We start from the raw sequence: 18,340 nt of genomic DNA, 5'->3' as shown, positions 1-18,340 counted from the left end.
TGAAATGAAAATTCATCCTAACGGTTTTGTAAATGAATGTTGAAGATCTTATTGTGAATGATTCATCAACTCATGTTTAATGGAACAAAAGATCTGTCGCTACTTCTGTTTCTTTGCGACTAAGTTGTGTTGTATTGTCATGTTCTTTTTTTAACAAGTAAGCACATTTTTCACCTAAGATTCTTTATCATAATGCACTTTTTACATGTTTTACGTGACATCAGATTGACCCATATTCATGGAATATCTGAAAAATGTCACTTAGATATTGTTAGTACATTTTGCAAATCATTTCAAAGAAAATGCAGGTAACACAATGAATTAAACTTGACATTTTGAAGTAGAAAGACTTTGTACTACATTTTTACATTGGTTTTATATTTGGCAAAATGAGCAGAATACCTGACCTTCTATTTTCAGTGTGATTATCTGATCTTTATTGAAAAATTAAAATCCAGTTATTATAAATAACCAATGTTATTTCCAAGATGATAACTTTTTTGATAAGGTTTTGTGACAACAATGAAGTATGCGACTGTTTGAAATGTTTTGTATTGCATACTGCACAATACGTCTTTAAAAATAAGTAAATAGTATTACACAGTAGGTAGCTGCTGATACTTTGTATGCATGGAGGAGCCTGTATATGATAATTATGTTGTGGCATCACAAACAGACACTGACATACTGATGTGCTTCATTTGCATTTTTACACACACACACACACACACACACACACACACACACACACACACACACACACACACACACACACACACACAGACACACTGCTCAGCGGGTCCATGACCTGAAACCCCTCACCCGACGTCTCCTGTATCTGGTGGGGTTAAAGATTGTCCCTCGATGGCCACTTAGAGGACGAATTAATGTCTATTCTTCTATTTTTCTGGACTTTGAACACGTGTTTGCTGATTAGGCATGTTAGGTTGAATCATACATGTGCCATATCCTTAGAAAACTTGACTAATTTACTAGTTAAACGTGTCTGTGTGTGTTTGTCTGCGTATAATGTAAAGTACATTATTTGTTGTGTCTTTTTTGTTATTCTGCATTTCTATATTGATCACTTTCAGTAAGTGCTGGAAAACTGTGTGAGTATTAATGATAAAATTAGGGCTGTCACAATTGTTTGAAAGTTGAATTTTCAGCATTATTACTCCAGTCTTCAGTGTCACATGACCCTTCAGAAATAATTCTAATATGATGATTTGATGCTCAAGAAACATTTATGATTATTATCAATGTTGAAAACAGTTGTGCTGCTTATTTCTGCATATTTTTGTGGAATCCGTAATACCCCCCCCTCCCCCCACATTATTTTATGCCACTTTTGATCAATTTAATGTGTTGCTGAATAAAAGTATTTAAAAAAAATGTTTAAATGGTATAATTGTGTAAATGTATAAATATAGTATAGTTAGTATTAGTATTTTAGTAATGCAATAGTAATATATTTCCCCCCTAACTGCTTCTGGTGTAACACTACATTTTAAATGTGGCTAAAACCTTAATTTTTTATATCACATAAAGGACTTTGAGTTTGTTTGTGAAGTTGAAAGTACACAGTGACCTGTGATTGACATAATAATGAATTCATGGAGCGTCCTGTAACAATGACAGTGATCCGTGTATGAAATGGCGGGTTGTGCTCAACATCTCTTCATCTGTCCTCCACAGCTGCGTCCAGCTTCAGCTTCTGTCGGGCTGCGCTGGACCACACAGTCTCAGCAGAGGAGCTGAACTATCAGCTGCCCCGCAGGGCCGGGGGCAACTTTACCTGGCATGAAGGACGCGGGCAGAGGGTGACGAGGAGGACCGTCAAACTGCTACAGCAGCCCGGCACAGAAGGAATACAGGTACACTACAGGAGAGAAAGTCACTAATGACATCTCATTACCATCTTAAAGGGGTCATGACATGGACTTTAATGATTTTAATATGTTCCTTGAGGTTCATTTATAATGTTAGTAAAGCTTTTGTACAATAGGCTTGTCAGTAAACGTCACTGTTATGATTGCATAGGATTGGCTTTAAATGCATAGGAAATAGTATCAAAGCCCTCTCATTATTGCATGCGAGTAAGTGTTTGAAAACATTATCTATATAAAATCGTCATGTTCACACAAAGCATTATGAAAACATTTATTTACGGTTTGTGATGTAACTGCTGTCAGATCCAATACCGCTGACTGCTTCAACTGTCAACAAAAGTTTCTTTGTGAACTCTCCATTACACTGTGCCTCGTTTACAAAACAATAAGCAGTCAAATGCTCCGAACAAACTTAAAATCCACCGACACGATCCATGGCGGCATTAAAATAAACCATCCACTTGCAAACAAGCTGTTTACTGTAAACTGAAACGTTCTTTCCCTTGTCCATTTGTGCTGTTGTCGACAGACTCAAGTGTGTGAAGTCAGTCAGAAACTGAATGCGCATCTGTATACTGTATCCAGTGTAGACAGCGTCAGTGATTATAATGGGCTCTATTTGGTTTTGACTTTAATCTCACATCCAGTGTAGACAAATGTCAGCCGTTAAGTGACTAAATACAAGTGGGCGGAGCTTATGGTGCGACGATGTAAAACTATTCGTCGATGTCTTGCTCTGGACGGAAATATATGCATATATGCAAATGTACTTGCCCGTGTGATGTCACAGATCCTGCAATATCAAAACGAGCTGTTTTTGGAGCTTGATTAAATAAACGCTTTGTTTATACAGTAACGAGGAGGATGTTTTAAGCTCTGAAACTAACAGGACGTTTTAATGGTACAAAGACCTTTTATATGCCAAAAGATCAGGGCAAATTTGATTTTTCATGCCAAGACCCCTTTAACTGTTTCCTTTGGAGTTTCAGAAGAGATCTTAACAATGTGCTCAGAGTTGTTTTTTTTTTTTTTTTTACTTTTACAAGGACAAAGCTCTGAAGGTCATGTAGACTTTACTTGTTTACAGCATTGGCTCCATGATATTTCATGTTTTCAACTGCAGTGTGTAAACTTCTCCTCCAATCTATTTGTCAGCGCCCATCTTTTTCACACACACCAAACAGTCATAACAGGCTCATACTCCACCTGTCGTGTTGAAGAAAAAAAACCTCTGATGTCTGGATATTATAGCATCTCATTATGAGGACCATTAGCCAACAATCAGGCTAAGCTTGATCTGAAGTGTCTCGTAATACGCATGGTTTTTCTATTACCAGACACAAATGAGAGGCGTACTTGAAATTAATTAGTCCCTCTTTGTATGCATCAACCTTGAGGGCCATAATTATTTCATAATAAAATATTTTCACCCTAATTTTAACTACCAGATTTGATTATCACGTTCTTTACGCTCTGTCTGTTATGTTGCGAATAATTGATTTGAATGGAGTGAATTGAAAAACGCCTCGGTTCCGACTGTAACCTCGGTTCCCTGAAGAGGGAACGAGACGTTGCGTCGAGATGTCACTGTGGGAACGCGCTGTGTGATTGCGTCGTGAAGCACTTGTGAAATCAGTCCAATGGCGTATAGGCGGGTGATGAGGTCATTGCAGGAAGCTATAAAGCGCACCCAGACCAAACATTGTCAACTTCTGATAGGTCGAAGCAAGTCGATCACAGGCACGCCGGAAGTATGGCAGGGTTACACGTCCCATGAACACTGAGTGTTAATTGTTTATTCATTCCAAGAAATGTTCATTTCTGGGGGAGGGAAATGTCTTGTCTTTCTTACTGTACAGTAGCCTGTAGTCAAAATCTAAATCATAAAATAAACTTTGTTGCAAGCAGAGAATCAGAACCAAATATGTACTGTGCACAAGTTTTATTAAAACTAAATCACAAACTAATTTAAACACACAACTCACATACAATCACACATACATTGGTAAAATGGTAAGTGGCAGAATGAAACCGGAAGCAGGAAATTGACCTATGGAAAAGATCCATTTAACTATGAAAAGAACCATCATCTTATTATTTTCAGATCCCTTCATTAAATGTTTACTTGCATGGCCTTTGCAGTAAAGGCACTTCATGAAGTTCCTGAATAAGGATTTTGATGGTTCCATGTGTCTCAATCGATTTCTTTTGCATTGAATGAAAAAATGGTGATGAACTTGTATGGTTTGTTTGACTCTGTTCACATGGCTGGAGTGCAGATTGTGGCCTGCCGGCCCTGGGCCGGACAGGACACGCAGAGCAACCAGGAGAAGGGAGGAAGTTGGAAGAGTTGATGGTTGTAAATTCAGTGATAATAAAGTTGCAGTTTTCTTCTGAGTTGTAATGAAGAAATGAATCTGACTCTGTTGGGAGAGTGAAGGCATAGCAGGCTGTGGTCAGGGTCTGCCTGCGCCCATGGGTCCCGATGGGGGTCCCCACAGACATCAACCCGAAGAAGCAGCAGTAGAAGCCAGACGAAGAGCAGGGGTCACTGTGAATTTGTCTCTAATAAAGCCTGAGAAAAGTCCCACCTCTCCGAGTTTGCTTGACGAATGAGAAAATTCCTCTGTTGGCGATATATAATTCTTTGTTTCAAGCATGCTCATTTGCATGTGCAGCTGGATTGGTTGCTGATGAAGAAACTATGAAGGATTCTTGTAATACTAATATGTTGTGCAGCTATCAACATATCATAAACACGATCATTTCGATCTTTAAAGTACCAGTTTATAGAGACCAAACATGGTATAGGTGAGGTTATATTGAGCATTGGTTCTACCGTAAAAAATACACAGTATCAAAAAAATAATAGTATTAAAAGACACTACACAAGACAGTAAATCATTCACACAATATTCTATGATACATATTCATTTATAGATCAGTTTGTCTATAAATGAATGCAGAAAAGTCTGTTTTAAGGTTTGGTTTTGTCTTTCCTATGCCCTCTGTCTTGTCACATGACCACATTTTTCAGAGCAATAAAACTTCAGAGCAAAAAAATCTTATCTGATGGTCGCCCTGGCTTTAAAGCTTATTTGTTAAATGTAACGAATAGTTATGTGTCTGATTGTCTCACACGTTACATACTGAATATGATAAACATAATTTTTTCTGGTTGACAGTGAACTGTGAGGAGATGTGTGTGTAAATGGAGCTGCTCTGGTGTTGAGAATCACTTTAAATAGAACAGATTTTATGCCTCTGTCCTGGTCTCAGGATTGGTTCAGATGAGCTCAGTATTGTGTGTGTGTGTGTGTGTGTGTGTGTGTGTGTGTGTGTGTGTGTGTGTGTGTGTGTGTGTGTGTGTGTGTGTGTGTGTGTGTGTGTGTGTGTGTGTGTGTGTGTGTGTGTGTGTGTGTGTGTGTGTGTGTGTGTGTGTGTGTGAAAATGCAAATGAAGCACATGTGTGTGAATTGGAGAAGGTCACTGGCATGTATTCAAATACACACACTCACTGCTAACTGTTGAAATTCAAGGTTATGGCACCTAGAATAAAGAGCAAACTTGCATTACAGATTGTGGAAGTCTTTCAGATTCTGTTTCTGCAGAATGGTTATCAAATGCTAAAGAAATCAACTTTCTTTAGCGTGTAATGTTGCTGTTTGAGCCTGAAAAAGGAGTTCTACCAGAAAGACTCGCTAGATAAAATGATGTAACAAAAGCATATGTTTATTAATAGCCCAGCAAGCAAATATTCATAAAGTTCTTTGGCGTCGGCGTGCAATCCGAGGGTAGCGGAATCTGCATTTCTAGCCTGAAGACGAAGGCAGGGGCGCAGACAAACCCCCGGAGGTATGGGAAGGGACCATCCCTATGTGTATTACGGAAGGTCATGTGTTGTGCGTGCGTGCATGATATGCGTGATATGTCTTTTCATGTATTTCATTTATTGATTTAAATGCAAAAACAATGTGATCATCGCAGCTGGCCCACCTTTACAGGTACTCTGCCCTGCCCCATCTGTGAGCCAGTGGCATCGCTCTCTCCTCTCCTTCTCTCCTCCTTCCACGCACCATCCTTCTTCCTGGGCCAGCTCAAGGCTTGGCTACATCTCTCAACACTACAAGAGTTTGGTGGCTACAGCCGGTCATCAGATGGGCACCCCCCTTCCTTGGTGTTTCGTTGATTTAAGCCCATAACACCCCGGGAGTGCTCGACAGCAGATTCCAGCGTCCTGGATCTACCCCTGCTGACCACCACCCAACTCTATGCCGTTTTTAGTCCTTCAACAGGTTTGCTCTGCCACCGCACCTCCCGCTGTATCCAAATCCAATTTGATGCTGTTTCCGCGTGTTCAATCCCCAACAATCCAAGTGTTCTCCAGAGCGACTGTCCAGCAAAACTTCTGCAGCCGACCTCTGGTTGATTCCAGGCCTTCCATCCTTTTTGCTGGCTCTCGAGGATAAGGACTTGATATTTTTTGAGCTTACGCTCATGTGCCTCCTCCATCCTCTCTTCCCAGGGTACTGTTAACTCTATGAGCACCACCTGCTTGGTACCTCTAGACCAGAGTACAATACCTGGTCTGAGGCTAGTGAGTGCTATCTCCTCTGGGAATTTGAGCTGCTTCTTCAGGTCTGCCCGCATCTCCCAGTCATTTGCTGAGGCCAGGACCCCTCTGCTCCTCCGTACCGCTGCAGTGCTCACATGTCCACATAGGCTATTTAATTATTTTGTCTGTAGCTGTGTGATAAGTTAGCCTGGGTGTCAGCCCGAACCCCGCCCACAACATTTTTTGGTCGGGAAGTTCGGTCTGGACTCGATCCGTTGAGGAGTAATTATGCTCGGCTCCCAGAATGCCGAGCCAATCAAATTGCCAGGGCGGGCTTTAATCGATGATGGACAGATGATCTGCGGTTACGTAATCACCACGTCATCAAAGAGCGGTTGGGTTGAATTGGTTTTCAACAAAGATGACTGCAGCTGGAGAATTGAGATGTTTAGATTCCGCTATCGCGTCTGTTATAAAAGAAATCGACAGCGCATTAATTTTAAAAGACGAACAGAAAACCGCAATCAAGGCATTTGTCGATCGGTCCTTCCTACGGGATTCGGCAAAAGTTTCATTTATCAGCTGGCTTCGATGGTCGCTAAGAAGATGGGACGCAATGGAAGGGATGGGCTCACGATCTCTTTTCTCTGAAGCCTCAGATGAACACGCTTCTTCAGCCTGGTCTCTTTCGTCATCTTTCCATTATTTAAAATCAGTCAAGTCGCGTTACAACCGTGTTATAAAATTGAGACAGGGCCGAAATGCGAGAAGATTTATTTGCTTAATTGTCGAGATCTAATCCTAAACGGAGAACTTGGTCGTATATACATACATCTTTTGTATTTCTCTCAAAAATGCTATTCGTGTTTGTAAGTACTCCGCGAATTCTTAAATTATTTTTACAACAACGGCAAAGATCGTTTACACTCATTAATTGAGCTTTGTTGACAACTATGCGTCGCTCAACATGCGTTCCTCTGATTGGTTGTAGATCTATCCAATTGAGTGCAGAGTTTTTTTTCCTGGTTCGGTTAAGACACGCCTCATAATCAAAGCCCTATGGAGCAGTATCAGACTCACATTCTGCCTAGAATATGAGTATGACAAAGTCAGGCTAGTAATAAGTGGGAAAACGATGATTATGGTGAAAATTTGTAAAAGGTCTGAATGTAGCATAGTGCTGTTTGGTGACACAAAGAGTGGAAATTAAACAACAGACACTAATTATCCTGCTTTACCAGTGGAGACAACAGAAAAATCATCATCTGTACAACCGAAGAATCAGAAAGTCTGAAGCCAGAAGACAAAAAGCATTACTTTTGCACCAGTAATTTTGTTGGCCAGGTAGGGGAATTAATTATTGTGTAGACTGCTCCCTAAAACTCAGAGATGATCACGCTGATCCACGTCAATACATGGCAGTGCAGGGATGGGAAAACTCGGTCCTGGGGGAACACTGTCTTGCAGAGTTCAGCTCCAAACAAACCTGAACAAGCTAATCAATGGCTGTTTCTCAATATGCGTTCTTGTCTGTACTTGTGTTCTTGTGGACTTGTGAAACGTCATCAATCGCTAACCAAAGTACTATTCCAATTCAAAGTTCACATCTAGCCAAGTCCAGTTCAAATCCTCGGATGTGTTCTTGATCCGCCCCTTTTACCGAGGATGCATCGAGAGGTGACTTGTGCGGACTTGAGACAGACACAGGTATCCCAGAATTTATCTCGCACCAACCAGCAAGCATCAATAGCAGAGGAGAAAACCCGCGTAATATCAAAATACTACTGTTATCATGTCACGAAATGTAATTCTAAGAGCGTTTCAGTCGAGAATGTAGTTGTTTAACGCTCAAATCTGTGGTTTATTTAGAAAGATAGCGCCTATTTGAAAAATTGATCTAACGTTTTGATAGTTGTGAGATCCAGGCGATCAGCGGGCGTTCAGCGCTCATTAACCCCGACTGGAACAGCTTTACCTCGGCTAGTGCTTCTGATGTTTGCCGCTGACTCTGATGTCTCTAGTCTAGTGGTCAAACATGAGATATAATTTGTCTTGTGTATATCTACGTGTATCTCTTGTGTATGTCTTTGGTCTCATTAATCTATAGTTTGTTCCATGGCCAATCATTTTGGCTGAGGGCAAAGTCAAGTTTCATAATGTTATATATTTAGGCTATTTAACTTTAGCTATTTTAAGCTGACTTATGTTTGACTGAATTGTTTGCTTTATTTCTCATTGTATAGCTTCTTATACCTTCTAGGCTACTTATACTTTTATACTGGGTATTATTGATCATTAAAACTGACATTTAACAAAAAGAGTCAGGGTTGTGTCATTTTATTTTATATATTTTAAAATACATAGAATATTTTTTTATATTTATTTTATTATACATTCTCTTCACTGTATGTAGCCTACATAATAAAATAAAACGACACAACCCCGTCTCTGTTAAATGTCCGTTTTTTAATGTTCAATAATGTTTCATATTTTTAAAATGAAAACAAAAAGAAGCAGGGTTGTTTTTTATATTTCGTATTGTTATAAATATATGCAGTGAAGATAATCAATGACACGTTGGCTGAATTACATTTGTGTGGCCATTTAATGTGTTTAAGATTTTTTTTTAAACGAAAAGAGGCAGAGTGGTGTTGTCATGATTCTGCCATCATTTCCTTGTCTTTCTTTAAGGCCACATTTACACATAGCCGGGTATTTAGAGAAACGAATATTTCCCGCCTCCGTTTTCAATAATAACATTGTGCACACAACCCGCATAATTACGCCGTCGAGCGCCATCCTATGCCAAACCTATGGGCGGTTAAGCCATGCAAGCCAATCAGAATCCTCAGAATCGACAAGAGAGAACCTAAAACCCCGTTTCTCCCAGTTGACACGACAACATATAACCGGCGTTTTCAGAAATCTCCACTTTGGCCGGAGTTTTTAGAAATAATCGTTTTCTGGGATAAAAACGGCGTTCTCATGTAAATGACAGGCCAAAACGCAGAGAAATATCTGCGTTTTCCCATCGTGTAAACGGGGCCTAAGTCTTGAGGCAGGATCATGACAGACCCATGTTTTGTGTCTCGTCACTCAACCCCGCCCCCTTGTTCTCCTCATTAGTCATGATTGTTTCATCTGTATCACCTGTCGTCATTATTAGTTTCTCCCTATTTAATCCCCTTGTGTTTGCTGTCCTGTGCTGGTTCATTATCTTACGTTGTGATTCCTACCTGAGTTTTTACTGCGCTTCCTGAGCGTACCTTGTGAGAGTTTTGTCTAGTGATTTACTGATACTGTTTCTGTTGTTAGGTTATAGTCTAGTTTGTCAAGTGTTAGTCTAGTTTAGTCTTCCCTCGTCAGTCTTGCCCTTGTTTTACCCCCGCGTGGGATTTGCTTTCCCCTTTTTTCTGTCTGTTAATAAACTGAAGCATCCTGTCTGTGATTGGGTTCATCCTCATCCTCATAACAGGTGTTTTATACCATATTTCGTTTTATTGTTGCCTAAAATATAGCCTACATAAAAAGATAACCAGAGTAGCCAGAGGCGTGCTGACTGACGCGATCAAGAACGGCGCTGTTACATTTGCAGAATAACCGGACTTGCGTCCTCTCGTCCTCGGGAGTTCGTTCTCCTGAGTCGAACTTGGCAAGTCCGAACTACCAAGGACGCAAGTCCGAACTACCAAGGACGAGAGGACGCAAGTCCGAAGTTTGCATACTTGGTATTGAGAAACGGCCAATGTCTTCAGGATTCCTAGAAGGCTACAGACAGGTGAGTTTCATTAGGGTTGGAGCTAAACTCTGCAGGACAGTGTCCCTCCAGGACCGTGTTTCCCATCCCTGGTCTAACACCACTTAATAAATCTAACAATACTTTAAAAAAAATACACAAAGAACATTGATGCTAACGCTAGCTAAAGAGCTACGTGTTCGCACTGAAAAGACATATGGCGTAAACTATATCAGATTTGAGTCAAATGTTACCCATACTTCCCATAGGTAATTGCACTTGCATTTAAAGACAGTTTGTACTCAGTTTGAGCTCTTTGTCAAAATATTTAAGTTAAAAAAAAAAGTAAATTCTTTTAACATCCCGGACGCTAACAATTCATATGCTACTATTATATCACCTACAGCTATGTGAGGCACAACCTGGTATTATGAAGAATGTTGTGTAGCAGAAGTCAAGCTGTCCTGCTGTCTAATTGGCTTTCTCACAAGCCCAGTCTCCGATGACATTATGCCACCGTGATAGAAAATACTCGGTGGTCATGAATCCATCATTACCAGATCATATTCTTAGATTAAACTTCCATTACACATGATTGCTCTTGGCATTGGTTGTGGGTATAGAGTCCAGTTAGAGCGGCAGAATGATTTCCTTTGGAAGATGTTATGTTGTGGCTTATTCTGACAAGGCTTATCTCATGGGGCCAGTCCTGGCATGAAAATGAGTTCTGCTGATGGGATTTGTGTTAAAGATAACATTAATTTACTGTATTTGGCTGAAGACTGGCGAGGGAATGATTAGGGATAAACCTTTGCTATTTCAAGGTGAGCAAAAGAGTCAGTTTGCTGTGGGCAAGATTGTCAAGGATAGAAATAATTAGGACGACCAAGACCATGACTAATGAACTATGTACGAGAATGGTTTCACAAGCAGTTTATTTAATTACCTACAAGATGTTCGTGTTTTGTCGTTTTGAAGCTCATTAAGAAACGCATTCTTCAGAAGATATTTAAAAATTTGAGGAGTGACTTTGTTTTTTTACAACAAAGCTGGTAAAAAAATGATATTGTCTGAAGAAGAGTGAGGATTTGGTGAAAGATAAAGAAAAATGTGCAAAATCTGCAATATTCACATAGTAACTTGAGTGCGTTGATCTCTCTCGGCCGTCGTAGAAAATACTAAAAATCAAAATTTCAAGTTTAATTTAATGTGTTACTTGCCATACACCTACACCAGCTTTTTTATTCAGTGTACTCAGACAATGCAGATAAATGATGCCTTTAGTGAGGGCAGTTAAATCCTTATGGGGTATTCACGCATCACCAGGTGGCTGTAAATGTGATTTTAGTGGGCGCTCCTACTGCTGAATGAACATTTTTATTGGCACCACTGGCCACAGCTTTTGAATGTATGATCACAAATTGAATATATTAACACTAAATTAAGATATTTTTAGTAATCTCTTTTCTCGCAGCTTATAATGAAAATTCTAGACTGCACAGCTCTTAAATGTCGTTACATGAATCAAACTCACGTAGAATGCTAATAATTTCTGGTGCACTTTTTCATGCATATTTTTTTTAAACCTATGCTACAGTATGACACTTTTTTAGATAATTGATTTATTAAAATACATTTTCCAAACTTTGTTATTGCTTTACCCAAACACACTTTAATAAACATGGTTAAACATAATTAACACACACTTAAAAAACATAATAAACATTTAATATTCATGGGACATTACATATACATGCGTCATTCGCCCATCCGTGTCACATCATGGCGATTTATATTAAAGCAATAAGCTTATTGCTTTTATAAAACGGTTACTTCATAAAAATATTAATTTTAATATTTATTTTATTCATAAAATAAACACCAGCAACAAAAAATATAACGTTATTAACACATGTATTCCTCCGCCAAGCAAAGTAGTTCCAAGGAGGTTGCTAAGCAACACATGCAGCAACAAAGAATCACAAACGGCAGTTGCGCAGTAATACTAATGTAATGCAGTTACAGGTGTGTTTGTGTAATACTAATGTAATGCGGTCACAGGTGTGTGTTTGTGTAATACTAATGTAATGCGGTCACAGATGTGTGTTTGATGAGTAATTTACAACGGCTTCGCACTCGGCTCAACCAATCAGAATCAAGGACTTGAACTATACGTTTTATAATATACATAAAGGCCAATTTACATTGTGTAGCTTGAAACAAATCTCATAGAACAGTGGTAACAATATCTTCCCATCTCACAAGTAATAATACCTCGGCAACGGATGCTACTGATCCCCTATAGGGACACGGCGATGAAAAGGGAGGAAAAAATTTTGATGCTTCTGCGTTCTCACGCAAATGTTTTGCCTTCCCCTCAGAGACTTTGCATTCGCTTGCAAAAACCTTTGCGTTCACCCATTGAACGTTGTGTTCGCTTGCAAAGAACCCAACATTTTGCAAGCTCTGGTTGCTATCGATCATGTTGCCAGAAATGGCCAACTTTCATTGATAGTGAATAGCTTCTGGCTGCTTTTGCTGTGTGAATGTGTGATTCTGAAGTACAGTTGAACTTCTATTGGTGTAAAGTCTTATACGCACATGATATCACAGATGAAAAGGACGAGGGAGTGAGAAAGGCCGACTAAATATGGGATTAATGGGAAGAGGAAAAGAAGTAAACAGTCTGATTCCTTCACGGGAACAATGCTAGAGCACACACAAATGTTGTTTAGCATGCAGTGAGTTGAGTCCATTAAAGCAGAGCTGTGATGAGGATACCTGAGGCTGACAGCCAGAGGAGATTGGCCTCCAGATTTGTTTAGTTTCCTCATTACTGTGAAGGTTACCGACCCCATCAGCGGCACAAAACAATTTCGAAAAGCACACAGATTACCAAAAGTCAGCAAACTTGGCCAGCCTGCCATAATTAGGCTCAATATCTCAATCTTTTTCACATCAGAATGCAGTTGTTAGTTAATCTAGGATGAATACATGAAAATGAGAAAGATGATTCCGAGTTGTGAGTTGGTTTTCTCACCCTGTATATGTGAACAGATGTTGTGGTGACAGTTTGAAACCTCATAATGAATGCAAAGCCACATCTGAAGTCTCATATCAGTCAGTTGTCACCAGGCTGAGATGGATCATTGAGTTCTTATGCATGTAAGCTGTTCTGCCGCAAAGGATTGTGGGATTGGAGGATGTCTGTGGAGTAAAAGAGAGATGGAGAGACAAGCGGGAGTGAAGGTTTACCTATTTGTAAGAAAGATTATGCTTGCGTTGAAGGACGACATAAACAGACAGAAGGATGAACGGAAGAGCAACACAGATTGAAAGGATGTAAAATAAAAAGATTATGAATAGAGAGCTTATTAACTCAGAAAGTAAGCTCAGAAATTAACCAAATTAAAAAAATGCCACTGAACATGAAACTGTACATGTTCCCGATAAAAAACATGCCCCTGTAGAAGTAGATTTATACTAACTTTATTCTTTTTTTACCTTAATTATATTTTCTAACCATAAAAATAATAATTTACATTAAGTACTTGAAATGAATAATTACAAATAAATTAATTTTCAGTCTGGAAAATGATGGCTGTAAACAAATAGCTGTAAATAATGCAGTTACTATAGTCTCTGGCTGTCACATACTAAACCCATTACTAGATGAATTGATTTGAATTTAACTGATAAACTCAATTCTGTCAAACAAACTGAACTGAACTTGCTTGACCAGATTAGGAATCATTTGAGTTTGTTAAATTCAGTTGTTAACTTAACAAAACTATACTAAACTGCATTGAACTGCATTACCTGAATAGAAATGCGTTTAAATAAACTAAACTTAATTATTCTGAACTCATCTGAATAGATATTCAACTGAAACTAAATTAATTACAGTAAAATAAATGATACTGAGCTGAATTAAAATGAACTAAATGCACTACTGTAAATCTGATGGATCTACTATTCAACCTAACTGAATTGAATTGAATTGAACTGATGAATTCAATTCAGTGAAATAAACTGAACTGACTTGACCTGATTAGGAATAAACTGATTTGAAGTTTAACTTAATTGAACAAATTATTAAACTGACCTGAATAGAAATGGAGTGAAATTAACTGAACTAAATTATTCATGAGCCCAGCTCAATATAAATGAACTGAACTACAGCCATATAAATGATACTGAACTGACATAAAATGAACTAAAATTATGACTTAATCTGACATGCACTATTGTATACTAAATAGAAATGAATTGAACTGAAGTGAACCAAACCGAAATAAAATAAACAATTTAACTGATTTGATCTGAATTCAGTTCAGCTAAATGATATCAGGTCATCTGAACGGAAATGGACTGAACTAATTTAACTACAGTAAACTAAATTATACTGAACTGAACTAAAACTGAAATGAATTTAACCAACTAGAAATGAGCTGGAGACAGGCAGGAAAACGTTAGGCAGAAAGCAGTGGATTTACTTGGAAACACGAGCAGAATCTCATGTTTAAGTCAAAAGACAAGCAGCACAACAAGGTCAGTGTGGCATCACATATTTACACGCTAACAGACTCACTGTGTGCTTCAGACTGAGCCGGCTAACTCATTGTGATCTCTGGTTGTATCTGAGGTTGTAAGAGCAAAACGATCTCTAAGACAGGAGGAGCCGGTGGAATATTAAAGAGATGTCACCCGTCAATGCCTTTAAGTGTAATCCCTGATTCAGCTCCAGTGGGTAAAATCAGACATTCACTGCCAGGACATGAAGAACATATGCCAACAGGAGAATAAAGGGACCAGGAGCGAGACCGAGAGAAATGGACAGTAAAGGAAGAAGAGAGAGAGAGAGAGATTTAGAATAAATGAAAGAGAGTTAGAGGACAGTTGGAAAAAGTTGGAAGAAAAGTAAAAGTAACGATTTTGGAGGTCGGAAAGGGGATGAAGAAACATATAGAGGATTTCTGTGGCCAACTGAGACATTTTGAGGGGAAAGTGAAATGAGACTCGGATGATGTTACTTCAATAATCTATACATATTAATCACACTTAGCCTATTAAGAATTTATAGTAGAGGTTCAGAACATGAGCCCTGGAGGAAATATGAAGTAAAAAGGCATGAAATAATAAGCCAGCAGAACCGGATGCACTCAGTAGAGCTCATGTATTGACTAGACCTGATACAATCATTTACTTGAAAGAAATAGTTCTCCCTTATATCATCCTAACCCTGTCAAGCTCCAAAAATGACAACACATGACCATGAATTTAGTCCATACACTATAAAGGTCCAGTGTTATGGGATTGTATTTTGGTGACTGTACTGTATGTTTTACTATTTAAAGTCCCCCTGTAGTCAAAAATTGTATCCCTTAAAACTAATCTTTGATCACCAAAATGACATATAAAAAAAAAAAAATTCTCAAGCCTTAAAATAGTTTGAATGTAACTCCACCCTTGCTTAAAATATGCATATAAGCACTGCCTCCACTCACTCACACAGGCTCGTCTACAAGTCGATGTATCAGAACGGTGATGTGCGTTTTATGAATCGCTCTCTACAACGTTGGACACATAACGGTAATTAATATGGTTAGCCTTTGTCTTGACTACGTTATCAAACAGCTAATGATGTGTTGCTAACGTTACACAAACCATGTTCTCGTTCTCCATCTCAGAGTCAGACAGATGAAAAAAATCTAAAAATAGCATCCTTTGAACAATCAAACACTTTGAACAACTTGAACAAAGTGTCAGTGGAGAAACGCACAGTTCATCATAACATCGTAATATACATCAAATACATAATTCACCCTCTATATTGCTAAAAGTACCGTATTTTACAGACTATAAGTCGCATCAGTCAAAAAATTTGTCATGAAGAGGAAAAAAAACATATATAAGTCGCATTTATTTAGAAATTTATTTAACAAAATCCAAGACCAAGAACAGACATTTAATCTGGAAAGGCAAGTTATTCAGCTACACAACAGCACACAGAAAAACAGGCTGAATAGGTGTCCGGTATGTTAACGTAACGCATTAACAGTTATTCAGCTACACAATAGCATAAAGAACATATACCTGGGAGGCTGAATAGGCTAAAGAACATTAGCCAGCGAGTCCAACAAGTTACCGGTAAGCAAGTTCACCAAGCTCCCGATCTCATTCCACACAACACTGAATCCATTGAATTCTTCCTGAACAACTCCGCTAACTAGAGCGCCCTCTCGCGGCTGCAGACGGTAATGTTTTCTCTTGGTTCATCTCAGTCAGTATGAATTAATTTTAATATATAAGTCGCACCTGACTATAAGTCGCAGGACCAGTCAAACAATGAAAAAAAGTGTGACTTATAGTCCGAAAAATACGGTGGCCGATTTTTCATATCAACAGAAAAATATACATGGATAACCTGTCTTCTCTTGAGACTCCCCTGCTTCAGAGCGGTCACAGTTAATGAAATGCCTAAGCCCGCCCCCCTCGAGACGTGATTGGTTACAAGATAGTTTGTGACGTCAGAAACACCAGCGATTTCAAACCGCGTTTTTGAGACCGTCTTTGATTCACTACAGTTTTAAAGAGAAAATACTCCGCAATATATGACTTATTATTTTGAATTTGCACATGGTTTGTCTTAAAGCATATTAAAAACATAAAATTATAAACAACATAACTTGATTTTCACCACAGGGGGAGTATAAACCCAATATTTACAACAATAATATGATATATGCTCATAATTTGTAGAAATGTATTTATATGTGCATATACACTTTTTGAAGAAAAAAAAAAGTCTTATGCTCACTGAGACTGCATTTATTTGATCAAAATACTGTGAAATATTATTACAGTTTAAATTAACTGTAAATGTAATTTATTCCAGGGATCAAAGCTGAACTTGCGGCATCATTACTCCAGTCTTCAGTGTCACATGAATCATCTTAAATTTGCTGCTCAAAAAACATTTCTGATCAATGTTGAAATCACTTGTGCTGCATAATATTTTTCAGTTTTCTTTGATGAATAGAAAGTTCAACTTCGGAACAGTGTAGTGTATATATACATATGTAAAGCTAAGGAGGACATGGCGATTCTTCCAATCATGCGTCGGCGAGAAGCATTCAGACTCATCACACAAAATGGCCGCCCAGTTTGGGCCGGCCCTCTCCTCACAGGTTCAATCCCCTGTGTATTATTAATGACTGTATGTTTCAGGCTGGACAGAATCGGGTCTCATGGGTTCAAGGGTGGCTGTTTAATGCCCAGAGGCTGGCTTGGGAGAGATAGAGGTGATGGATGGCTAGGAAAGAGGGAGCGAGAGGGAGGAGGAGGTGTTGATGGTGAAGCGGTTCTCGCCAGATCCTCTTTCCTTTCTGTCTCATCCTCATTCTCATTTCCCAGCACTTTCCATACACTTTAGTTACTATTTTTTGTAAACATTAAAGGCACAAATCTGTGAGAACTATTAGATATGTTATATAAGCTACATGTAGTTTAATTTAACTACATGAAGGTGTAATAGCGTACTGTATACATGTCTGTGTAAATCAAGTGATTTTCTTTTTCCATATTTTTCCTTTGTTTTCCTGTGCAAATATCTAAACATTTTTAAATTAAGATACATTTATTTCATATGCAAAATGACATAATATGAGATGAAAAAGAATCAAAATAAAGTGAGTTTAAGCTTTAAATTAGAAAAAATATCTGCCAATGGGGTCAGAAAAATCCACTTATTCAATTTAAATCCATTTATTGTATATTATAATTTTTAGATTTTTTAAATTTCGATGTTAATTTAAAGGGACAGTTCACCGATATATGAGTCATACGTCATCATTTACTTTCACAAAACCTTTCTTTCTTCTGTTCATTCTTCTATTTTGAAGAACGTTCTGACAACATCGGAGCCCATTGACTTCCACTGTATGAACCAAAGAAAACAACAACAAACGTTTTGTGTTGCATAGAAGAACGAAAGTCAAACAAGTTTGGAACAACACGAGGGTCTTAATGATGACGGACATTTCAGTTTTTTGAGAGAATTATCCCTTTGTACCCTGTTCATGTAAAGTGAGAAATAATATGCATAGGATTAGATGACTTATATTATATTCTGTCATTTAAATCCTTGCTTTTCTT

General features: G+C 38.5%; 1 protein-coding gene across 5 annotated transcripts in view; it reads left to right on the top strand.

The window, feature by feature from the left end:
- Positions 1-18,340, top strand: part of samd10b (sterile alpha motif domain containing 10b) — a 103,214-nt gene that overhangs the window by 50,908 nt on the left and 33,966 nt on the right. For all 5 annotated transcript variants that reach the window (XM_079588011.1, XM_079588013.1, XM_079588012.1 and 2 more), the window contains one exon: positions 1,699-1,877. In XM_079588011.1, coding sequence (XP_079444137.1) covers positions 1,699-1,877 — 179 coding nt within the window. The remainder of the gene's footprint in view (positions 1-1,698; positions 1,878-18,340) is intronic.

Source organism: Phoxinus phoxinus (assembly GCF_949152265.1).
Source record: "Phoxinus phoxinus genome assembly, chromosome: 18".
Lineage (NCBI taxonomy): Eukaryota > Metazoa > Chordata > Actinopteri > Cypriniformes > Leuciscidae > Phoxinus > Phoxinus phoxinus.
This window is presented reverse-complemented; position numbering and strand designations above follow the sequence as displayed.